This window comes from Amphiura filiformis, chromosome 19, assembly GCF_039555335.1.
Source record: "Amphiura filiformis chromosome 19, Afil_fr2py, whole genome shotgun sequence".
NCBI lineage: Eukaryota > Metazoa > Echinodermata > Ophiuroidea > Amphilepidida > Amphiuridae > Amphiura > Amphiura filiformis.
This window is the reverse complement of record NC_092646.1, coordinates 40,331,394-40,358,136: the sequence shown is the minus strand read 5'-3', so window position 1 is coordinate 40,358,136 and position 26,743 is coordinate 40,331,394. Positions and strand designations below refer to the sequence as shown.

Here is a 26,743-nt window from a genome sequence, read left to right as displayed (position 1 = left end):
CCGTTTTTTAATAGTCTTTTGGACTTTTGCATGTTTTGGGTAATTTGTAATATTCGTCTTTATTTCGTAATGTTTTTTTAGTGTTTGGCTTTGTTGTTGTTCTTGGTTCTTGCTATAATTTGTTATGTTGTTTCATGTTTATTTGTTTTTCTTCGTTTGGATTTATTAGAGCTTTTTCTGAGTGGGTTTTTGGTTATATTTTCAATTTAGTTTTTTCCTTTAATTAGTGTATTGTTGTTTCAATGCTTTTCTTTGTTTGGTGAATAATTTCTTTGTTTGGGGTAGGCCTATGGCTTTTTGCTTGTTTTTGTTACGTTTCTAGTTCTATTTTGGCTCGGTTTGGTTTGGTTATCCTTTTCTTTATTTCGTAATGTTTTGTAGCCTACTATATGGTCATTTTCACGGTAAAGGGTGTAACTTTGGATTTTTAACATTTTAATCCGTAGTGTTCTAATAAAGCCACAGAATTCCATGATTTTTGGCCACATAAATCATCTAGTTAGCAGCTACCTTGGGTAGCATAATCAGCTTTGGGAGTTACTGCGTTCAGTTTTAGCAGGCTTAAATGTACTTAATATTGCCATTTTGAAAAACTATAAAAAACAGTAACATTTTTGTAAAACCCTGTGTTTTCTTCAGTTAGTTCATGGATAATTTTTCTTATCCTGAAAGTACAGTCATATGTTCAGTAAACACTGACACATTAGATTTAATTGTGAACAGCCCTGTATTTTTGAGAACCGGACTTCGATATTTGTCGCTTCGAGGCTTCATTTTCCGTTAACAATTGTTAACAAACTTTGTGGGTGTAGCTTTGGTTCATAATTCTTGGTTATTTCTTCACTTCTTCTTGATTCATAACAGTTGTTATCTTAACTTGAAATGGGTAACAAAATTAGTCGATTTGCAAGCTTTTAAAATTTTTATAAAATCTTGACTTCAAAGAGCCGTTTTTCCGTTAACTTTTTGAAGCCTCCAAACAAACTGTTCAGCAAGCTTGTGCAAATATAAATAAAAGAGCTCATCCAATCTATTTATCAAAATGTAGCAAAGTAGATCCTCAAGTCACATGTTTTTAAATCGTGGAGATATATATCACCGTTTGAAAATGGGACCCAATACAAACTTTCCGTTAACAGGGCTATTTCATTATAAATGACACGTTCACAAAAATGGCTTTTATCATATCTGGTTGATATAATTAGGGTGATAATGCAGTGTTATTAACTTAATTCTAAGTATGCCACAAACTACAAGCTACATGAGCATTTTACAGAATTCTGTCTATTTTTGTATAAAAAATTGCCAAAAGGTACATTTTAACCCAATTTTGGAGTCCCATTTCATTTTGCCCATGTATTCTGAATAAATTCTTTGAAAAATTAGGTACATTCTATGGCAATGTGCTTGTTGCAATGAAAATATGATATGTGTGGAACATCATGCAAGTTGAATGGTGAAAATTGGTGCAAAAATGTTAAAATTCAGAGATTCTTGCAAAATTGGCATTTTATGTTAAATAAAAAATGAGTGTCCTCTCCAATTCATGCCTCCATTTTTGTTAACATTAAAGAGGAAATATAAACCCTTACCCTACCTGTATAATCTGTGTTATATTACCAATTGATGGGACAGGGCACTGATTGAGGAATTCATTTATTTTACATACAGTAGACCACTTGTTCTTGATACCACAGTTCCGCGTTAAAAATTTGTCCTCTCCAGAACTGAAGTTAATTACTAATTGTTGAAATAAGAAGGATTATATCATAGAATGTGAAATTTGTAGAGGAAGAGTGGTCTTCCTTCTACCAAGGTGGCACATGATTTGGTATTTGTTGCATTTTTGCAAGCCTGTATCCACGATTCTGTTTGCAATTTAACAAATGTCCTCTCCAGCACAATTATGTCATTTCCATGAATTGGTAAACAAACTAAAAAATAAAAATTTCAAAGAGCCAAACCCACAAGAAATTTTTGCATTTTATTGCAAATTATGCTTACAAACCACTTTAGTGTTCAAATTATTGTCCAGTTGTTGAGAACACATATGATATTATTCTGCATTGAACTTCGGTTAGCTAAAAATTGCAATATTCCTAATTTAACCAGAATATTAACCCTGTTTGTAGTGGATTTTAAATGCTGGGGATCTTTTATGCAATAATATTGATGCAATAATATTGATGCAGCTATTTCTAAAGTTAAAGTATGCTTTATTATGTGTTAAAAAATGTGTCCTATCCAGAACAAATGACACAGGAGGGTCTTTTATTTTAGGTTTTCCATGACTAGTACAACAGATTGACTTAGAATACTCACTTATGCATCAGTGTAGCTATTGGGCAGGACAAAATGACTATTTCATGAATTTTTCATGTGAAGATAAAGTTTATCCTTAAAATATGTAGTAATTTTGCACCATTTATCTGGATTAGTATCAATTTACTAATTGTTTTATATTGAAACTGGCATATTTAAGACACTGAAGTGTAAAGGAACATACAACAATTATTACAGACTAAATATGAATAAGTATGAACCCAATGTTGGTTACATATACTCTTTCAAAGTTGTGTATTAAATTGTTTAAAAAATGTCCCCTCCAGACGGCAGCTATGTTTTACACAGCAAAAATTCAATTTAATTTTTTAATGGTTCCTGAGGGTTTGACGCTCTAATATTTTGAGAATTATTGACACACCATCTGAACTTTGAAATGATAATGAATTTGCATGAAATAAATGAGTTTGAATTTTGACCCCTTTTGGGACTCAATGTTGTCATTTATAATGAAATAGCCCAACAATTGAAGCCTCCGAAACAAATGAAGCCTCCGAAACAACAATAAGATTAATTATCATCTATGCATATCTAAATTAGTGTGTTTCATACTGATATCTGCATTGTAATTATTACTTGATATGTGCAGAATGTCATAAATTAAAAAAAAATTTGACATTATGGTCTCCCTTATTATGTACATGAATAAGGGGGGTTGTGATACAAAAAAAAATAGAATTGTCTCTAAAAAATAATTTTGGTACATATTAGCACCAACAACTCACATGTAAAATATGAGCGTGCACAGCGCCCTCGTTCAGCTTTAAAAAATTCTTGAAATTTCAGCCTCTCTGAGCCTTACTTGCAAATGGTAATCTTTGGAGGTGCATAACATAAATGCGCCATCATCATCCCAACCTGCATTTTGCGTTTTTTTAAAGTACCAAATGGTTACATTACAAAAACCAAGAAAAAAAATTGGGATCTTGATGGCGCATAAAATCAGCAAATCCAATGATTTGATGAAAAGCGCCCTCATGCAAACTTTAAAGCATCATAACGGGCTGCGCCATCAAGATCCCAAGTCGGAACAAGTTTGAAATTAAAGACCTCCATGGCAAGTTTCATTTTTCAGCAAAAAATTTTTGGGATTTCATTGGCGCACCGAGTTAACAGAGGTCAAAGGTCAAAATTTCCTATTTTCGCACATATTTGCAAGCCTATATTATTGCGCGCCAACATCACCTGACTCTCTGAATAGCATTTCATCAAAGAAGAGGTAATTCTCTACAAGAACTGAAAAAATTAGCTTGGGATCTCTTGATCTTCATATTTTTCTGATTTTTTGAAAATTTTGACCTCTTTTTCCCACTCGCTGCACAATGTGGGCTTTTTACTGCATCACAAAAAGATGCGCCACCAAGATCCCAATTTTATTTTTCATCGTCTAGCTTCTTTGGCGACCAGTAGACAAAAAACAAGCAACAGCTAATTGGGATCATGTGGGCGCACTAATATAAAAGAGGTCAAAGGTCAAGCTTTGTGCCAAAGTGATGCATATTTGCCTATGTGCAGCACAAAAGTGGAACTTTGACCATAATAAAATGTGCGCCAACAAGATCCCATCTTACTTTTTGGATGATTGGATAAAGGGGCTTATGTATAACTAATAACAAGTAAAAAAAGTGGGATCATGTGGGCGCACTAATTCAATAGAGGTCAAAGTTCATACTTTGTGCCGAATTGGCATTATTTTGCCTATGTGCAGCACAAAAATGGAACTTTGACCCGCAATAAAAATGTGCGCCAACAAGATCCCATCTTACTTTTTGGATGATTGGATAAAGGGGCTTATGTATAACTAATAACAAGTAAAAAAAAGTGGGATCATGTGGGCGCACTAATTCAATAGAGGTCAAAGTTCATATTTTGTGCCGAATTTTTTTTCAATGGGGATCACCAGACATGTCTCATAGAAACTTGTGTGAGTGCATTTCAGATGATGCTGATTCCATCATGGTAGTTGTTGAGAGTAAAAAAAAATTTTGTCAAAATACTTTTGTGCTGCACATAGGCAAAGTAATGCCAATTCGGCACAAAGTATGAACTTTGACCTCTATTGAATTAGTGTGCCCACATGATCCCACTTTTTTTTACTTGTTATCAGTTATACATAAGCCCCTTTATCCAATCACCCAAAAAGTAAGATGGGATCTTGTTGGCACACATTTTTATATCGGGCCAAAGTTCCCCTTTCGTGCTGCACATAGGCAGATATGCATCACTTTGGCACAAAGCTTGACCTTTGACCTCTTTTATATTAGTGCGCCCACATGATCCCAATTAGCTGTTGCTTGTTTTTTGTCTACTGGTCGCCAAAGAAGCTAGACGATGAAAAATAAAATTGGGATCTTGTTGGCGCATCTTTTTGTGATGCAGTAAAAAGCCCACGTTGTGTAGCGAGTGGAAAAAGAGGTCAAATTGACCTCCAAAATGAGGCTAAGTCCATTTTCAAAAAATCAGAAAAATATGAAGATCAAGAGATCCCAAGCTAATTTTTTCAGTTCTTGCAGAGAATTAACTCTTCTTTGATGAAATGCTATTCGGAGAGTCAGGTGACGTTGGCGCGCAATAATACAGGCGTGCAAATATGTGCGAAAATATGAAATTTTGACCTTTGACCTCTGTTAACTCGGTGCGCCAATGAAATCCCAAAAAAATTTTGCTGAAAAATGAAACTTGCCATGGAGGTCTTTAATTTCAAACTTGTTCGGACTTGGGATCTTGATGGCGCAGCCCGTTATGATGCTTTGAAGTTTGCATGAGGCGCTTTTTCATCAAATCATTGATTTGCTGATTTTGTGCGCCATCAAGATCCCAATTTTTTTTCTTGGTTTTTGTAATGTAACCATTTGGTACTTTAAAAAAATGCAAAATGCAGGTTGGGATGATGATGGCGCACAATATTATGCACCTCCAAAGTTTACCATTTGCAAGTAAGGCTCAGAGAGGCCGAAATTTCAAGAATTTTTTCAAGCTGAACGAGGGTGCTGTGCACGCTCATATTTTACATGTGAGTTGTTGGTGCTAATAATTACCAAAATTATTTTTAGAGACAATTCTATTTTTTTTTGTATCGCAAATCCGTACATAATAAGGGAGACTGCCTGATACCCATAAAAGCCTGTTTCGGAGGCTTCACATGCAAAAAACACCATACTTAACAAATGGGTGAAAAAATTAACATGGGATAAATCTACAATATCTGCCACATAGAATCATTGATTCAATACACACAAGAAAATAACAGCTTAGATGATCCCAACACTGTTGTTTTCAAAAAACTACTTCTGCAATGTTTAACAATTGTTAACATGAAGCCTCGAAACAAAAAAAATGACTTGCTGTGATAATTTAATTTTTGTCACAACTGAAATTCAATACTTAGAAGCAAAGCATGAAAATTGGTAATTGTGATATTTCTTACCTATTTTTGTATGTCAACTTGTAGTAGTTAGCCAAATATTTTACTTTTATGATCACCTGTGTTGTTAACTGAAGCCTCCGAAACACAAATTGCTTGAATTGCCAATTCTAAAAATAACTCCAATTTCTGTGAAACTTGGCTGGGAGGTTCCTTTCATCAAGTAGTATTTGTACATGAAGTAAGACATTCAAATTATTTTAGGAACCCAATTAAAACTTAAAAATATGTTTAAGGTTTGGAAATTTCCATTGTAAATGACACTTGATGTTAAAAATTTTCAAAACTGCAATTACAAACATAGCAAAACATGGTATAAAATTTAACTTTAACTATTAAAAGGAGGGATTTACACTATACATGATGGCGGCGCCATGGAAAATGATATTTTCGTGGGAAATACAACAAAATTAAGGTTCGTTCATACTACCACCGCATATTAGCGATGCGTTGCTTTGCGATGCCGATATATCGATTACTTTTGCCGCAACTCAACGCAACTCGTCGCATTTCCAGGTTAAAATGTATTTAACTTTATTGCAATATCGCAATGCAGTAGATGCGGTGTGACAAGCACCGCATCGCAAAGCAACGCATCGCAAATGCGGTGGTAGTATAAACGGACCTTTACACCTGTAAGTGCATGAATTAGTGAAATTCTACCATAATTAGGCAATGAAATGGATGGGAGTTGAGTCATAATAGGTTTTGTCCATTCAATTTAGCGATTGTGACTGATGACTGATGCAAGTTTTAAGCTAAAATCGCCAAAGATCACTACAAAATCTGGCAGATAAGCTTAAAATCTTGAAAATGGTGGAAAAAGAAAATAGATTCTGCAAATAGAGGATAGATTCTGCAAATAATGTTGCGATTTACCGCGTTTTCCGAAGTGACCAGTGTTGGAGGACTCGGGACTCGGACTCGGACTCGAGTCCGGACTCGAGTCCTTTTTCAAGGACTCGGACTTGGACTCGAAAGCCAAGGACTCGGACTCGGACTCGGACTCGGACCCCAAGGACTCGGGGACTCGGCTTCGAGTCCTACTCCAGTCCGGCAAAATAGGGTCTTTTTAGGTCTTTTATTTTCGTTCATTGTAAACGTCTTCTTATGCTTGATCAATGATCACATCACATGATTAATTTAAGCAATTTTGCATGCAAATAAATTCAGTTTGTAAATAAAAGTACAACCAAAAAGCAAGATTGCTTTCAGTTATATCTTTAATTGGTTAAATGGATTTTAATCATATTCGTTTGTTTTGACATGACTGCTTTATTAGTGCAAGTCTAGAATGTACATGAATAATAAATACCCTGGGGCACTCAAGTTAAATTTTGGGTTTGCTGCGCCGAACTTTGGGAACTAAGAACTGATTTGGGGGCAAAATAGGGGCTTGATGAACTGAAATTTCAACATTTTGTGGAGGTCTGTGAACTAAAATTGGGCCAAATTATATAGCCTTTAAGCTAACAAATTCAAAATGTTTCCAATTTGATCTAAAGAGCTATATACAATTTTCAGGCTCAATAAACTGGAGCATGATGCAAATGCGGGTCTAAGGAACTGCCGGAGAACCTGCAAAAGGGACCCTTGACCGCCGCACATACCCGTACCACCTTTACATGTGAGTGACCCCCCACCGTCCCCGGTGGGCATAGGCCTACAGCCAGATCCAACACCCCTTCGTTTAACACCTGTTTGGTAGTGACGTCATATTTTGATTGTTATATTGCATCTTTTGCCTCTTTAAAACACAAGCCTAAAAAGTTACTGTGAGTCTGTGATTATACTCTGTTTCCAAGGTATGCTACCTAAGGGGCTGAGCAAAAATTATGAGCATTCCATTGGGGGGAGGTAAAATTGAGGGTACAAATTTTTTGGCCGATAGAAAGGGACGGTGGAAGCAATTTTTGGCTAATCGAGAGGGGGGAACAAGCTATTTTGGGCACATATGGGGCACCTTTCAAATAAAACGCTCTAAAAGGTTTAGATAACAGTACGAAAACGCTTACATATGCAATTTTCCCTGCTCGCTCCGCTCACAACATATATCTAAACCATTTAACAGGCATAAGAATGATCATCCATGAAAAAACCTGAAATGTTTAAAAAAAACTGAAAAAGCGCGTGAAATGAGGCTAAAAAGGCAAAAAACGGGCTAAAATTAAAGAAAAGTGTGGAAATTGGGACCACAAAAATGCTGGAATTCTCATGCCTTATCAAGGTTTATAAATTGGGATCCCCCCAAAAATGGCATGTGCAAAGGGAGTGCAAAGATTTTTGGCAGGCCGGGAGGGGGGGAGCAAGTGATTTTTGGCAGGCCGAGAGGGATAAACATTTTTTGCAATTTCACCCCTCCCTGGGCTCCGCATAATTATTGCACAGCCCCAAAACAATACCTGACTAGCACAAATGTATTTACATGAATATAATATAGAACTAAAATTCTGGTTAAGTATAGGCCTACGTTGATAAAGTATTGGTGAAAACCCCGGGCTTGAATTTGATACATAAGGACTCGGACTCGGACTCGGACTCGAACATTGAGGACTCGGACTCGGACTCGGACATCAGAAATTGACAGGGACTCGGACTCGGACTTGGACTCGGACACCAAGGACTCGGACTCGGACTCGGACTCGGATGATGAGGACTCGACTACAACACTGGAAGTGACATGGGGGCTTTTATAGTTTGAACCATGTGATTACCGACGAAGTACAAAACAAGCATAATTGGACGGGAAAGAGAAAAAATGATTATAATGGGTGTACTGAAATGACATGTGAAAGACTAAGCTAAAACTAAAAGACCTACACATTTACAGCTGCAAGTTTTACGTTTCTCTACGCAACATGTATATAGATGGTCGTCTCATGATGGAAGGGTCTTTTGATGACCAATGCTCAAAGTCTATTCGGGCCTTCCCGGAGTCCTTCTTTCTTAAATTTATTTTCCCCAGATTTGGAAGATGTAGGTTGTTTGGCTTTATATACGGGTATGATTCATGATTTCTGTAATGAGGTGCAGTGTTTACTCAGAGGCCGTATGTCTCAATTTTGGCCCAGTCAAAATTATTTTTGGCGCACACAAATTTGCAATGCTGTATTACAATTACTCAATTTGAGGAATTACTAAGCCAAAATTGGGCCAATTTGGGAAGAAAATGTTTCATTTGGCGCACCCAATTTCCAGAGAGAGTAAACACTGATGAGGTGTCACCAGGTTTGCAAGAGATAATAATACCAAATATAAAGACCATGAAATTCACCACATCACGACCAAGCTCACATTGGGTGCCCATTCCTTTTTTAAAGGAATTTTTATTAACTCATTGCTAGCTTTTGTCAGGGTCAGGGTGTCAGGGATATTTGTCTTTGTCAATATTATACAGGTTTATACACATGGGTTATTAGTACAAGAGCCAATAAACATTCAATTAACTATAGATAATGGACTTAGTTTTGTGCAATGTAGTTATATCAGGCCACGACAAATTTTTTTTTAGCTTGCCCGATCGGGCAGGCAATATCCAAAAATTGGTTGCCCGAAATTGCCCGAAATTAACCCATATTCCCGGCAACAATTGTCGACAAAGTCACATACCGTACTCAACTACTCATCATGCAGTGCAGTGCATAGTACCGTAAGTGTGCCGAATTTGGCAGTTTCATTCTTACGGAAATCCAATACTTTTCTCAGTTAAGTTGATAAATAAATGAGTATTCATGAAATGCATAAAAATGAACATTTCATTCAATTATTTCACTGTTTGTTTCTTACATGTGGAAAATAATGTGTATTTTATGTGAAATTTTGTCAGTAAAGTCCCCGGGGGCACTTCCATGACAGATATGCATCATGTGCCTCGGGGAAAAAGCGTCTTGACATCGAAAGTGTTCGGACACGATTCGGACACTTTTGATGTCAAACAATATTCGGGAAAAGCGTCTTGACATCAAAAGTGTTAGGAAACCGATTTGGACACTTTTGATGTCCAAACATTTTCCGGAAAAAGCGTCTTGACATCAAAAGTGTTCGAAGCCGATTTGGACACATTTGATGTCCAAACGATTTTCAGGAAAAAAAGCGTCTTGACATCAAAAGTGTTCGGACACCGATTCCGGACACTTATGATGTCCAAACGATTTTCGGGAAAAAAGCGTCTTCACATCAAAAGTGTTCGAAACCGATTTGGACACTTTTGATGTCCAAACGATTTTCGGGAAAAAAGCGTCTTGACATCAAAAGTGTTCGGAAATTTATGATTGGAATCAGTGGCAATGGAAGCATTGAAATTTAGGGGTTGGGGGACTAGTATATTTTGTTCTGGTTTTACCAGAACTTGGGGGGCAAAATAAAATTTCGTGGGCACAGTTGACAAAAAAATTGCACTTGCAAAACATATAGGCCTACCGGTTTTGTTTTTTACATGTAGAAGTCTTTAAAAGAGACTATATTTGAGCATTTCATGTATTTGAGCTTCCAAAAAAAGGCATTATTGGTATGATGTGTGCGCGTAGCGTGCACAAATTTTGATGCCCATGATGGGGATGAAAATGCCTTTATTGTGACAATGTGCACACAGCGCATAAGCGTTTTGTATTTTAAACTATTTTGGCCCATGATCGGGGTGATTTTTGGTGGAAAAGAGGCTCCTTGCCCCTTTTCTTTTCCTTTGCCCTCCAGATTTTATCTTTCATTTTTTGTCAGGGGAACATTTTCTTTCATCTTTGTCACTCATGGGGGTACTTTCCCCCCTGGCTATACGCTACTGCCGAAATGGTGTGTTTTGCTATTTGATGGGCTAGTTCGCGAGATCGCGCAGCGCAAAATTGTGCAATTTTACCCTATTTGGGCCCAAAACACAGTGCTTTTCGATGTGCTAAAAAAGTTGCATAGGGCAATTTTTTTTTTCTCCTAGGATTTTGAGGGGGATGTCCCCCATGGAAAAATTAGGGGGTGGAAACGTGTACCCCGGTTCTCCAAGCTTCCTCCACCTATGATTGTAATGCAACATGCTTTAGTTGTATATTTTAGTGATAATAAATTAATAATCTGTACTGCACGAAACATTACTGTAAAAATTGTTAACACTAAAGAAGAGTAAAGATATTGCAGCTTTTTAGTGATTTAAAGAGCAGACCAGAAGGAACTGACACAAGCCTCAAAATTAAGTTATTGACACTTCATACTTATATATCTTTGACTATTGAATGACTTGTCAAAATACATAAAAATACCCTTATCTGGAATGAATTTTTGTACTGGTATTACTTGAACATTTGCGCGCATAGCGCGCGAAAATTTTCAGGCTATTTTATATTTTAACTATTGTTGCTAAAGTTTTACACCCCCTCTCCGTGCCCAAAAACTTTTTAACCCCCCTGTTCATACACCCAAAACTTTTTTAACCCCCCCTATTCAGAACTCCTAAAATGTTATGACCCCCTACATATTTTCCAGCCCCCCCAACCAAAGTATTTATGAACACTCCCTTAGTAGAGTTACAGTTTGTTTACTACTGAACACCACTTTTTCTGTTCTTTGACCTTGGCGCATGAAATTTTAAAATGAGGCGTGAAAATGGCTCAAAATTAGAAAATTCGACCTTTGACCTCAATTTTCTTCTTGTGCCAACAAGCACCCATCAATTTTGCATTTGCATTTGATTCTAAATAATTAGTTTAACGATTTCAGCTTATTTTTTACATGGGTGCTTGGCGCAATGAAAAGCCACAGAAAACAGCACAAAGGCGCTTTTCACTAACATTTTAAACTTGATTATTACAACGCGCCAATCAATGGTAACCTAACCATTTTTTGTGTCAATGTAATGATACCCATAGAAGCATTCAAAAACTTTTCTTTTCACTGGGCCAACGTTGGCGCACAATTTTCTAGTGGCTGCTAATTGATAAACCATTTAAGGATGTTTATGGGGCCAAAATTTCAATATTGTTTTTCGGACAAACAAAATGAGTGAGGAAACTAAAATTTTGGGGGTAGTTTCTGGGACTGATGTTGCATCATCCTATTTTTTAAAAGAAAATCCATGATGCACTTGAATCACAAAGTCCCAATTCGGTCCCATTCTTACTGACAATGGCTGTTAAATAAATGACCAGGAATCGGCCCGGGATCATTAAAATGTCAACAGATTTCAAAATACAGATGACAGTAAACTTACACTAGGACCGTCCTCTTCTTCTTTAAAATGATAGATGTTTTTACTCTCGCCTTCTGCTTGGAATTTAGCCATTTTGTATTTATTGGTGGGGTTGTCAATGTCTTCCGTATTTGCTGAGTACCAGTGAACGCCAGATGATGATGAAAGCTTACCTTGAGAAAACTATTAAAGCAGGATTGCCACCAAATTTGTGGGCAAATTTCGTCCACAATCGTGAGTCAAATCGCCGAAAAGTCTTTCCTGTGGAACAGGAAAATTCCGGAAGTTGCAGAAGCTTTTATTATTATTAAACACATTTATAAAGCGCATAAACGTAAAAAACATCTCAATGCGCTAAGCAAAATGACAAAATCAACAAACAAAGAGTACTCATTACATTGCAAAATAAATAATGTGGGAAAAACATGACATAAGTTAAACAAGGAAAGCAATTCTGTACAGGTGGGTTTTTAGCTGTGATTTGAATTGAGCAAGAGTGGGTGATTTGCGGATCTGTTCCGGGAGGGCGTTCCACAGTATTGGGGCGGCAACAGCAAAAGCCCGTTCGCCATAGGTCTTTGTTCGGGAACGGACAATTTGCAGATGGTCATTGATCCGAGAAATTCGGAAAGCAAAAGTTTCTCACAACATCAACAAGATCAGAAAGTTACAAAAACTTGAACCAGGTAAATGGCACAGGAGATTCAGTAACCTTGCCAACATGAATAAGGTCGAGAACACTATTCATGTCCCCAACATTGATCCTACAAATTATGTAGCGGTTGCCAATGAAATTAATATCCACTTAGCCAGTTTCTCTCAGTCTCAAACACCACTCAAGCTGGATGATCTTCCTGCATACTTGCCCAGTAAAGATCCACCCCCTATCATTCAACCCTGGGATATTTATGGTGATCTTAAGAAATTATCAGCTTCAAAAGCAGGAGGTCCGGATAATGTTCCACCAAGAGTTCTGAAAGAATTTGCCTATGAACTCAGTAGGCCTGTTGCAGATATTATCAATTCTTCTCTCAGGCAAGGTAAAGTACCCTCTCAGTGGAAGGAAGCTAATGTAGTGCCTATTCCAAAGCAACCCCCCCTTCCATTGACAAACTTAGGCCAATTTCTCTTACAGCTGGTCTTGCCAAGGGAATGTCAACCACCCACTGCCTCATTGATGTTTACCATCATATGGTTTCTGGAGCTGAAAAGGCTGGTAATGTTAGCACTCTTGTCCTTACGGACTATACCAAAGCCTTCGACATGATAGACCACAGAATTGCTGTCATCAATTTGTTGAAGATGGGCGTCTCCCCTGCAATTGTGGAGTGGGTGATTGACTTCCTTTCCTCCCGTAAACAAAGGGTTAAGTACAAGCAAACCTTTTCTGAATGGGTTACTCTCTCTGGAGGTGTTCCACAAGGTACCAACATGGGACCTATTACCTTTCTTGCCATGATCAACTATGCATTGAATGATGTCCAGCATACAAACAGAGTCTGGAAATACGTTGATGACCTGACAATAGGTGAAAATCGGGCATATATAGTGATGATAGAGCAATCCAAGAGAATCTTGATGCCCTGAATGAGTGGTCTAAGAGCAATAAATTGAAGTTGAACCCTTCAAAATGTCAGGCCATGCAAGTTTATTTTGGTAAGAAGGCTACCCCACATGTTGATCTGTCCATTGATGATCATAAATTAGCTGTTGTTGAGAAGGTTAAACTCCTGGGTGTTATGATCCAAAACAATTTATGTTGGGATGAACAAGTTGATTCAATGTATGCGAAGGCCAATCGTAAACTCTTCATGCTCCGTAAACTGAAGGAAGCATCTCTCTCACCCGAGGAGTTGTTATTGGTGTACAAGGGGTACATCCGCCCTGTTTTAGAGTATGCCGCTCCACTTTGGCATTCTGGTCTTACTCATAATCAGGTGGCCCAGCTTGAGAAAATTCAGAGACGTGTTTGCAAATACATCCTTGGTAGAAAGTATACTACCTATGCAGATTCCTTAGCTACCCTTGAACTTCATTCGTTGTCTGAGAGGAGACAAAACATCTGCAAGGAATTTGCCCTGAAAGCAAGCACGTCTGTGAGGTTCTCACACTGGTTTCCACCTAGTAAGTATCACTCCCACATGACTCTTAGAAGACAACCAAAATTTGACTCTTTTAGATGTAGGACCAACAGATTTCAAAATAGTCCCCTACCATTTCTCACCAACATCCTAAAAGCAATGTAATTTGCTTTTATTGCCAGTCATTTTTTTGATATTGTTCCAAATCCAGTCAAGTGCAATTATAATGTGTTCTTATTTATTTGTACGTTTTTTAATGTTTGAGTGTTTTAAATATAAATGTATGTATTTTTCATAATGCTATTTTTAATGTAAATGTCATGCAATTCAGCCGTTGGCTGCTATGTGATTTATAATAAAATATACAATAATATAATTGGGGCACACATTACCTGATCTAAGGCCACGAGGTGGAATATAAAGACTGATCAATTCAGACAAGTATGGAGGGGCAATACCGTGGAACGCCTTGTATGTGAGGAGGAGGATTTTGAATTGGATTCTTTCCTCAATTGGGAGCCAGTGAAGTTGGTCGCGGAGAATGGGGGTTATGTGATCCCGCTTTTTGGTAAGAGAAATTAGGCGAGCGGCCATGTTTTGGATTCTTTGAAGTTTGTTTATGTCTTTCTGTGGGAGACCATGGAGGAGAGAATTGCAATGATCTAGCCTGCTGATGACAAAAGCCTGGATGAGTTTGTGAGTGGAGTCCGGGTCAAGGTATTTGCGCAGCTTCCCAATCTTGCTCAATGCAAATGTTCTCTTTTGTCCACAAAGTTGCCATTGTTCCTGCGTTCGGGACTATTTCGGCAATAACATACTATGATATAGGTGACCAAAATAGCCCCGATAATAATATACAAATAGTGACTGCTACAATAATGTATGAGGGGCATGGTTAAAATTATAGGCCCAAGGTGATCTCAAACCATGCTATGGCCCGAGATGCAAATAGCATGGATTTTAAGATCACCGCGGGCCTATAATTTTAACCATGTCTCGAATAAAGCAGTCAATATTTGTTTTATACAAATGGATGTACGTGGATGTTTATGATTGCACAGTTTGATTGTGATGCATGTGACTGGTCAATAGTTAATTTCCATTACCGGTCAATAGTTAATTTCCATGACCGGTCAATACAAAAATGTAGTTCATTTTGATGAAATTCTCTCAAATACAGGGCATAGTTAAAACAATGCCCCCACTTTTAACCAATCAGATGGCAGGAATCTATATGAGGTATATATATAAATAAAAGTCACAGTTGGTAAATTCCCATGTCTTTGTGGTTTATCCACAGAATTACTTACTCTGTGGGTTTATCAAACTAGAAACTCAGAAAAAGTGTTCCCAAAGATTTCCAATGACATGTAAATCCATGTATAAATGTTTAAAATAGCCCCTCAAATATCAGTATTTTTCAGGTGGCCGAAATATTAGCCCCATTTTTGGCTTCCTTAAATGGAAATCAGTGAACTACATTGTAAGACCTTAAAAGGTGAATGTTGATCAAATCATTTTAGTTTTATGCTATACAGCAAATTACGTCTGGTCTGTCTGATTATCGCGTAAACCCGGGGGGGGGGGGGGACTCAAGGTTGGTTTTGGTAGGGACGTGCCACTGAGATTTTAGAAGTAGACCCATAAATATACCAATTTTTCAAGAAATTTGGACCCATTGATATACCAAAAGTCAAAATTTTCGGCCGAATTTACCCAAAATTGTCTTAGTTTTTACAAATTTTCCCAAAATCTTTGAAAATTTTGGCTAGATTAAGGAAAAATTGGGCTGTTTTCCGAAAAAATTGAGAAAATTTTGAGAAAAGGACCCATTCATATACCAAAATAGGCTTTGAAAAAGGGGTCATTGATATACCACAGGCTGAAAATGCTACCCATGTTTGCGGCACGTCCCCGTATGGTCATTTGTACTGAGTACCCCCCTGGGGCGTAAACACACATTGCTATGCTGGCCAGCGAATGAGTTGCCGATGTGATGATGACGTGATTCAATTAGCCAATCGGATCCCCACTTCCGTATACGCCATAAACTGCGCCAAATTGGCAGACCGCTGAAGTTACTGCAGGTGCTGATAACTATAGTAACCCGGTATAGTAGTTAGGGGAAAAAGTTCACTTTGGTGACCACTCTCTGGCTAGTAAGGTTTGACGATTGATTCGACTTCTATGGACCATTTAGAAAAAAAATAGCCACAATGTCCCTCGCGAAAATCCCGGCATTTTTCGCTAGAGGCCAAAATCCAAAATGGCCGCCACCACCATTTTGAAAATTTAAGTTTTGAACCAGAGCACCTATAATCATGCACAAAGACACTTTTTCGGATATGTCAGTACAAGGATTCCGATTCTGACATTAGTTTGACATTACGGCATCATTTTCACCCAGAAATCCAAGATGGTGGCTGGCACCATCTTGAAAAATTTAGTTTAGAACAAGAGGACCTTAAATCGTGTACAAAGACACTTTTTTGGATAAGTCGACCACAAGGATTTCAAATTTGACATTACTTTGACATTCACGAACTCATATTTACCCAGAAATCCAAGATGGTGGCGCATGGCGCCGCCATCTTGAAAAAAATAAGTTTTGAACCAAATTACCTAAAATCGTGTACAAACAAACTTGCTCCGGTAAGGCGACCCCAAGAAATCCGAATCTGACATTAATTTGACGTTACAAAATAATTTTTGCCCAGAAATCCAAGATGGGCCCCATTTGGTAGAGCGTAAGTGTGATTTTTGAATGAAAGCAGAAGCATAAATGTGTCATTTCCGCCTTATCTGGGGTTCATGTCCCTTATATGGGGTTTAAACTGCCTTATCTTGGGTTTACATCCCTTATCTAGGGATAAGGCGACTTACCTGTGGTTTAGACGGCCTTATCCTGGGTTTACGTTCCTTACCTGTGGCTAAGATGCCTTAACCTTAGCACATCGCAGTCTAAACCCAGATAAGGCATCTGAACCCCAGATAATCGCCGTAACCCCAGATAAGGGCGTGAACCGCCGATAAAGCAGTCCAACCCCCAAACAAGGCGCTTTAACCCTAAATGAGGAACATAAACCTAAGATAAGGCATCTAAACCCCACAAAAGGTGCCCAAACTCTAGATAATGGTCGTTAACCCCAGATAAGGTCGTTAACCTCAGATAAGACATCTAAACCCAAGATAAGGCGCCTTCACCCCAGATCAGAGCCGTAAACTCAGATATGACAGTTTAAACCCCCGATAAGGCGCCGTAACCCCAGATAAGGGACGTACACCTCAGATAAACCAGTCCCAACCCCAAATAAGGCGCCTTAACCATAAATAAGGAACATAAACCTAATATAAGAGAAGTAAAACCCAGGCGGCGCCTTATCTGGGGTTTAAACTGCCATATCTGAGTTCGTCTCTTATCTGGGGTTAGGCGCCTTATCTTGGGCTTAGATGCCTTATCTGGGGCTAACAACCCTTATCTAGAGTTAAGGCACCTTATGTGGGGTTTAAATGTCTTTTCTGGGATTTAAGTTCCTTATCTAGGGAGCCTTATTTAAGGCTACGCTTATCTGGGGTTGTGATTATCTGGGGTTTAATGCCTTTTCTGGGATTTAGACTGCGATTCCTTATTTAGCCACAGGTAAGAACGTAAACCCATTAAGGCCGCCTAAACCATTTGGGGTTTCCAAGATAAGGGATATCCAAGATAAGGGTTGTCATATAAGATCATGAACCCCAGATAAGGCGGAAATGACACACTTATGCTTCTGCTCTCATTCAAAATCACATTTACGCTTCTACCAAATGGGGGCCATCTTGGGTTTGGGCAAAAATTATTTTGTAACGTCAAATTAATGTCAGATTCGGATCTCTTGGGGCATCTTGTCTTTGTACACGATTTTAGGTAATCTGGTTCAAAACTTATTTTTTTCAAGACATACGGCATAGGCCACCATCTTGGATTTCTGGTAAAAGCCAGAATGTCAAAGTAATGTCAAATTTGAAATCCTTGTGGTCGACTTATCCAAAAAAAGTGTCTTTGTAAACAAGGTCCTCTTGTTCAAAATAAATTTTTCAAGATGGTGCCGCCACCATCTTGGATTTCTGGGTGAAAATGATGCCAGAATGTCAAAACTAATCAGAATCGAAATCCCCATATCCGAAAAAGTGTCTTTGTGCACGATTATAGGTGCTCTGGCTCCAAACTTAAATTTTCAAAATGGTGGTGGCGGCCATTTTGGATTTTGGCCTCTAGCTTAAAAATGCCGGGATTTTCGAGGGACATGGTGGCTATTTTTTTCTAAATGGTCCATAGAAGTCGAATCAATCGTCAAACCTTACTAGCCAGAGAGTGGTCACCAAAGTGAACTTTTTCCCCTAACTATAGTAACAGATAAATAAGGTATGCTACCATGGCATTCAGACTTAATAGTCTATACTTATGTCTATACTACATGGTGGGCAAAATAAAATACATGTTCCAAAAATCACCGGTCACCAGACTGTGTAGCTAGCATTGTTTGTAAAGTAATTGGGCCAAACTTTGAAAAAATAAAACTTGCATGATATCCAAATCGTTTTCTTTTCAGAGCAGGTTGAAAAGAGAAATCTTGTCTCATCAGGAGTGTTACATCTGAATTCAACTTGATTTTTTTTCATGCACCAAGGTGGCAATATTCATATGGTACTTTTTATTTTATTAGTGTAGGAACTCAAAAACAATAAAAATATTTGCCATTGCTTGAACATGTTTGCTACAGCTATCTAAATAGTCAATATCAGGATACACAGAAATAAAATTGACATTAGTTCAAAATTCTGAAGAAATAGTCTGTAGGTGTTCTTTTAGCTCTGAAAATATATTCCTGAAGCCAAACTGTTGCAATCGTGATTTAAAAACCAGACTTTGGTGGCCGACATTTTAATGCGGCAACAGCCAATATCGTAAACAAAACAAACAATATGACGGCAACACTGCCTGGACGTGGGACGCAATTATTTTTCCCCGATCCGAGGTGTGTTTTTAGCTCTATTGGCCCTGTTACAGAAAAAAAGTGCACAAAATATATTTCCTAGTGCAATTTATACATTTTCACATGAAAATAAATGATTTTGGATTCAAAATGAATGTGAAGAAAAAATATTACCTGCGCTGGGGTGGGAATTGAACTCTGTGTGGGTGGCAGGAAAGCCTGCAGACCACTACACCACGTAAAGCTGTTGCATACATATGGGTGAATTTTTAAGTATTGTATCATAACATAGTGCGCGTTATTCATACAAAAAATTCAAAAAACAGTACTTGCAATGAGGTTCACTGTCGAACCTCAACGGATTTAGACTGATAAAATATTGCTTGATAACATGCATACACTTTTGGAATTATTTGAGACATTTTTGTGTTTACGTGTATGACGACGTCAAAATTCAGTCAATCTTGGCTGGCCCCTCCTGGTAAAAACCTTCATATTCAAGAAATATGTACATAAAAACAAGGTTTTGAAGATTTTCACAAAATGTTACCCTCCTGACAATTAATTGTAAGTAATTTTAGGCTCAACAATAAAATTGAACTACGGTAATGTAATTCAATTTTTTGCCCCTTTTTGAGATGGCCATAGATAGTGTCACCAAAAAATTACAAATTACTACTTTAGAAAATGTGATTTGCAAATATTTGAGGCTATACAGGAGTGTAAATATACATGTACAAAAAAAAAGTTGGGCGCAAAAAATAAATTTGAATGTAAGTCACCTAAATTCAAAAAAAATTTCAAAGACTGTTTTAGAAAATGGAGTTTATAAATATTTGAGGTGATACAGGTACTATACAGTGTCAGCTATATGTAGGTCAGGTGTTTTACACAATAGCACTACTTTGATGGCTCTTTACATCAATTGGAAAAACTGTGTGATGCTAAAAACTTCAACACAGTTTTTGTGCATCATATTGCAAATACAAACTTAAAAAGAAAATAAATTAAGACGTTTCTTTTGACAAATAAAAACTTTTGTTCCCGATTTTCACACATTTTTAGGTGTTTTAATGAATTTTTTTTCCCCAAAATTTTGTTTCCCCAAAATTTTGTTTCCATGTGAAAACTTGTGCATGACTAATTTTAGTTCAGTGTCTAATTAATACTAAAAACTCAAATAATTACATATTTGCATAATTTTGTCAAAACAACAAAGAATGACATGGAACTTAAAATTGTGTTATATTTCTGAAGATTTTAGACTATTTTGGTCAATAAACCAGTTGAAAAAATATTTAGTAACATTAGGCGACGAAAAAAATAAATCCTGTTCTATGGGCGGTCGGGCCTTTTTTTTTGTTTGTTTTTGGAAATGACCCAAAAAATAACCAAAATCTGTAAACAATTTGCAATTTGAGAAAATACAAAAAAAAAAAATTGTTCCCGAAATTTGGTCGGCATTCATTTGTACAGGAATTTTTTTTCCCAATTTGTTCAAAATCTGGGTCGGTTGGGCCCGTAGAACAGGGTTTTCTTTTTTCGTCGCCTGACTGATGTAATTTTTTTATGTTTTCTTGAATTTAGATATCTTGTGCTTACAATAAGACAATTACTTCTTTGAACACTGTTTGTAATTTTGACCCTTTTGTCACACTTTTCCATTATTTCTGATTATACCCATGCAATTTGATCTGATGTGCTCTGAAGTCCCACAAAAAATACTGTGCAAACATTGCTATCCAATTCCTTTCAGTAGTAGAAATTAGCTACATGAATTTTAATGGGGCTTCAGCTTTGTCAATACTGCTGTTTTCTAAATTTGTTTTTTGCCAGATTTTTCATGACAATTGGCATGACTTATTCTTCACTTTTAGGCAATTTATTTAAAAACAATTTTAATTTGGTGACACTTATGCTGGAATCCATTGCAACCTGTGACGTTGTCAACAAAAAATATTCCCTTCCATGCTCATTATCATTCTATTTTTTTATTTTGCTGAAAATCAGACATCCTGTGCCTTTTTAAATTATACTACATTACGTACATTGTAAGATGACATGAATTGCAAATACTTGTACAAAACAATGCATTTATTCATTGAAACTTGATTTTTGTTTTTTGACTCATTTGGCAAATTATACAGTAAATAACACAAACCCCATGTGGACAAGAAAACAAGATAAAAACGAGATCCGCTGAGCTCTGGGGAAAATAAGGCAAAAAAGAGCACTGTCACGAAAATGTCTCAAGCTTCAGGAAAGCTCAGTCATCATGTTTTAAATAGTCCTCCTTACGCAGGTTTCACTATCATGTTCAAGTACGTCGGTATACTCAGTGCTAGAACAATGATACAGCAAAATTGACCATACTTGACGATGTAACGATGATGGTAATTTGCATAATGGTTTATTTGTTGTTGCATGAATTCCAATCAATCATGCTCAATTTGCAGTCACTGTTGAATAAGGGATTCAGAGCAGTGTTGCCAGATAGAAGGCACCATATCCTCCTTTATTGGGCTACTTATGAGCCCTGAATGGGGGGGGGGGGGGTTTTTTGGCCAACCAAAAGAGAAGGGGGCAAGCAGTTTTTGGCAAGCAGAGAGGGGGAGAAGCGATTTTTGATTTAAAATTGATATTTTTGATATTTTTAACAGTACTCGAAGTAAACTTTATAAATCTGATGATTTATACTTAAAGTGTATGTAGGTGGGATGAAAAGCCGACGAACAATTGAAAATTTTGACCTTTCGTATTGAAGATATGGATTTTTTTCCCCAAAAGACCTAATTTTTTTTGGTGTTCAATCTTCAATACGAAAGGTCAAAATTTTCAATTGATCATCGGCTTTTCATCCCACCTACATACACTTTAAGTATAAATCATCAGATTTATAAAGTTTACTTTGAGTACTATTAAAAATATCAATTTTAAATCATTTGCCATAAAATGTGTATTACATTGCAAATTAAAAAAAAAAAAATCAAAATTATTTGATATCAGAAGGACATTCTTCGTATTCAGAATGCAATTCGATATGTCTGATGTGCTCTAATGTCCCACAATAAATACTGTCCAAGCGTTTGTACCTCATCCCTTAATGAAGCAATTTATTTGTCAATTTCAGGCATTGAGTTTTGCAATGTGACAGGTGTGCTGTAAATCGCACGCCTGGATAACCCGAGGTGTGCTTTTAGGTGTGCTGCAAATCGCACACCTAAATAAACCAAGGTGTGCTTTTTTCAACACTGGTGTATGACTTTGATTTCATTTTCAGCTAAAACTTAGCAATTGTGACAACATACATGTACTTTTTAAATGGCCATGGTAAAAGCTCTGGGGTAATGAATGGTGTATACTGCATAGATGTCCCTGGACTTTGGACTTATTGCTAGTGTCATTTGTAATTTTTTTTTTTTTAATTATTTTTTTTTTTTGGATTTAGAATGTCCTTAGAATGTCCCTGGAACTTAAGAATGTCCCTGAAATTTTTAAAATTAATTAAAAAAAAAAATTACAAAAAGATTTAAAAATTATAAATTCTTGTTTAAAATAGGCAAATTTGTAAATTATGTTCACATAATAATCTATGAATGATTTTAAAATGCATTTGTTTTGCATGCTTCTTTACTTCATAAATAGGTTGTAATGTGAACATCAATTATAAATTTGCCTATTTTGAACATGAATTTATAATTTTTTAAATCTTTGTAATTTTTTTTCAAGTTTTAAAAAAAATTAAAAATATTTCAGGGACATTTTTAAGTTCCAGGGATATTCTAAATAAAAATAAAAAACTTTATTTTTTATTTTTTTTAGGTGTGCTAAAAATCGCACCTCGGCGTATTTTCAGGCGTGCGGGCGTGTCACTCGCACGCCTTTTAAAACTCAATCCCTGCAATTTCATTGGTACAGTATTTAAAAATTCATTACTGGTACAATTTTTACAAACAAATTTAAATGATGTCTTCAGATTGGAAGACAAGGAACCAAATTTGTTGCCACAGTAGCTTTTAATCACCCAAATACATATTGAATGAATGAAGATTGTGAAAGAGTCTAAAGTTATGGAGAAATTTGTTTTGATTCTCAGTTATTATTTGCATTATGCACAACTTTACCAAAGCTGAATTGTTTTGGATATATGCTTGTAATGCCTTGTATGCTTATTGATATGTTGTTTTTGTAGGACAAAAGAGTAATTTTTAATTTAATTAATGTGAGCGATGAATACGACCTTCGTACACATTTTACACCGTAACTCGGAATACAATTTAGGGAATTTACGGCTCGTTTGTGCTGCCGGGTCACATATAGCAGTATACTTTATGTTTTGAGGGTTGAGAACCAGAGAGCCTTCACTCACAAGAAAATCTTTGTGAAACTTTTGTGAGTTACGGCTTCCTGGTTCTGAACCCTCGATTTATACAGCAGGGTTAAACGCATTTGGCTCAAAATATGCTAAGGTGTCATATTATAGCCATATATTTTGACATCTTTTTTTAAAAATAATAATTATAGAAATGGAATATTTTATAATTTTTTTTAATCTTTTGTAATTTTTTTTTTTCAAGTTTAAAAAAAAATTAAAAATATTTCAGGGACATTTTTAAGTTCCAGGGACATTCTAAATAAAAATAAAAAACTTTATTTTTTATTTTTTTTTAGGTGTCTAAAAATCGCACCCTCGGCGTATTTTCAGGCGTGCGGCGCGTGTCACTCGCACGCCTTAAAACTCAATCCCTGCAATTTCATTGGTACAGTATTTAAAAATTCATTACTGGTACAATTTTTACAAACAAATTTAAATGATGTCTTCAGATTGGAAGACAAGGAACCAAATTTGTTGCCACAGTAGCTTTTAATCACCCAAATACATATTGAATGAATGAAGATTGTGAAAGAGTCTAAAGTTATGGAGAAATTTGTTTTGATTCTCAGTTATTATTTGCATTATGCACAACTTTACCAAAGCTGAATTGTTTTGGATATATGCTTGTAATGCCTTGTATGCTTATTGATATGTTGTTTTTGTAGGACAAAAGAGTAATTTTTAATTTAATTAATGTCTTTTTATTTCAATGAAATACCTACAGTTTTTATGGGGCCAAGATACTAGTAATAAGTGAGGTTTTTCATTTTTACCCTATTATTTTGGCTTTGAAAATAACCAGAAACCTTATTATTTCATATTTGGCAAAGAATTTCACATAATTAAAATTTGACCAAAATTGTACATTAGTGTATGTATTTAAAAAATTATGGCTTTAAAAAAAATTCAGAGGCAATGTTGTTCCTTCTGATTTTAAAGAATAATCTTCAGGAATAAACTGATAAATTTTTGCAATGCATTTGATTTTAAGCAGAAATCACTGGTACTAAAGCACTGTACTGATTTTAAATTTTAATGCATCTACATTACAGGATGCTGCTTGAGTAATGATAGATCAATTGCTATGCAATTATAGCAAGTCTACCCTGCATCCATATTGGATTTTGTTGCCATGGTGATCCAATCAAGCGAAATGACAGTCAAGGTGACACTGGTTGACATCCACCATCAATGCTTGCTCAGATTGCATTGCACTGACAGAACAGACAGACACTGAAAAGTGATATATATGTGACCGTCCACGGCGAATGAGCCGTAAATTCCTCCCGGTCAATTTTTTTTTATTTCGTGTTTCAAAATAAACATCATAAACTTAAAAATGGTATATCATTTGACTTCAAGCGATATCCAGAAGCGGGGTTATGGTTTGTTAAACTTTGCTCCTTCAACAACATCATAGCTTTTTTCGTTTCTACGTGTGTCTCTTTTTCCACATTGCTAACAATAAATATCAAACAGTCATAATTGGCGGTCATTTCAAATCATCCCCAAGTCAACGAGGTTTAAGAAGGTTCTCATTGTTAATTGTTGGTTATGCATACCTATACAAAATACAATGCCTGGTAACCCACCACTTGAAAAGGATTTAGCAAAAGCAAACAAAGACCAGGGCTATTAAAAGTTCTATAGCCATCTAAGGTAGAAGCTTATTATCCACTTCAATAATAGGATTATTGATTGGTGTTGTGACTATCAAAATAAGACAGATGTCGCGCCAGTGAGCGATGAATACGACCTTCGTACACATTTTACACGTAACTTTCGGAATACAATTTAGGGAATTTACTGGCTCGTTTGTGCTGCGGGTCACATATAGCAGTATACTTTATGTTTTGAGGGTTGAGAACCAGAGAGCCTTCACTCACAAGAAAATCTTTGTGAAACTTTTGTGAGTTACGGCTTCCTGGTTCTGAACCCTCGATTTATACAGCAGGGTTAAACGCATTTACATTGATCTCTAGAGAACAAAAGCTTTAAGCGCTATAAAAAATAGCAATAACAAAAAGCGAAATTAATACAATATTGTAGCAGAAAGATACCTAATCAATTTGGGAACAGTTGACAATATTTTTTTAAATGTTTGTTTTAATGCTGGAGGAGATATCAATAACATTTGATGGGAAATTATATTAATTTTATTTTAGATATTATTCTTTTTAATTTTTAATTTTTTTGTAAAAGTTTTTTGCAATTTTAACTGTTCAGAACTGTTTGCAGTTTACAGCAGCTATGTCTAAACTGATCAAGCATATGGGCACAAATATGTTCACAGGCTTTTAAATTTTGTATGTGAAAAATCGTAAAAATGAAAAAGGTAGCAAAAATATTCTGCTAGATACAACATTACACTCTTACTTGATTGTGTTAATGGGTTGCCATAATAATTGCTCGTTTCCAAGCTTACGTGAATGGGTCTGGTGGTTATTAAAACGCTCATTAATAAAATAGCTTTTGCAGTTATTAAGTATGTGTATATATCACTCACAGGAAAATCAATTTGATTACAATTGTACTATTTTTAGCAGAGCTCTAAACGTGAAATACAATTTTTATAATTGTAAATATTTTATTACAATTGTACTATTTTTAGCGGAGCTCTGAAAGTGAAATACAATAATTGTAAATAAATGTTTTATTTCCATTTTCGAAATATGCCTTTATTATTATACACGAGTGACAATCACTTCTTCCCCCTTCCCGAACCCCATACAAATATGAACAGCTGAAATATGTTATTGAAATGATTGTTTCTTAATATAATTGTTGGGATTCAATGTAGCTATTGTATAGAGTCAACAAGAATTTTTTAAGCAAAAAAATGTTAGGCTTCAATATATTGTAGATATAGAATCAACAAGAATTTTTTTAAGCAAAAAAAAAGTGACATAAGAAGTGTCACAAAATGTGAACCTTTTTGTCGGATATGTGAAACAATAGAGGCCTTGCATGTGACGTATCATCCCGTAAATATGGCGGACTACTCAAATGCATTCAACAAAAGCATGATTGCAATTTACCGTGGCAGTTCTCTCACACACATAACCCTGCACTACGATCAAATAGGTTGATGACAACATTTGATTGAATGGACTGCACTCTGCCATAACTACGGTGAAGGACACCGGTTCAAATCCTTTGTTTGGAGCCAATCAATAAAATGATGCAGGGCCTCTATACATAGAGCTCATTTTGGCTTTTCCATTTGAAATCCATACACCCCCTATGGAAGACATGACCTTCATATTTCCCTTACAGAGTGTGTAGATTTCAAATGGAGTCACCCATTTGTGTAATCCATTTGAAATTCACACTCCCTGTGTGGAAGATTAAGGTCATGTCGAGTGTTTGATTTAC

At 36.3% G+C, this 26,743-nt stretch overlaps 2 protein-coding genes across 3 annotated transcripts in view; one reads left to right on the top strand and one right to left on the bottom strand.

The window, feature by feature from the left end:
* Nucleotides 1-26,743, top strand: part of LOC140141296 (uncharacterized) — a 62,361-nt gene that overhangs the window by 4,563 nt on the left and 31,055 nt on the right. The gene's annotated exons all lie outside the window — the stretch shown is intronic.
* LOC140141625 (uncharacterized) lies at nt 12,334-17,976 on the bottom strand. The gene is made up of 3 exons (XM_072163536.1): nt 17,962-17,976; nt 14,413-14,818; nt 12,334-12,580 (listed from the first exon to the last, which is right to left on the bottom strand). The coding sequence occupies exons 1-3, from the start codon at nt 17,974-17,976 to the stop codon at nt 12,375-12,377; spliced, it is 627 nt and encodes a 208-aa protein (XP_072019637.1). The 3' UTR covers nt 12,334-12,374.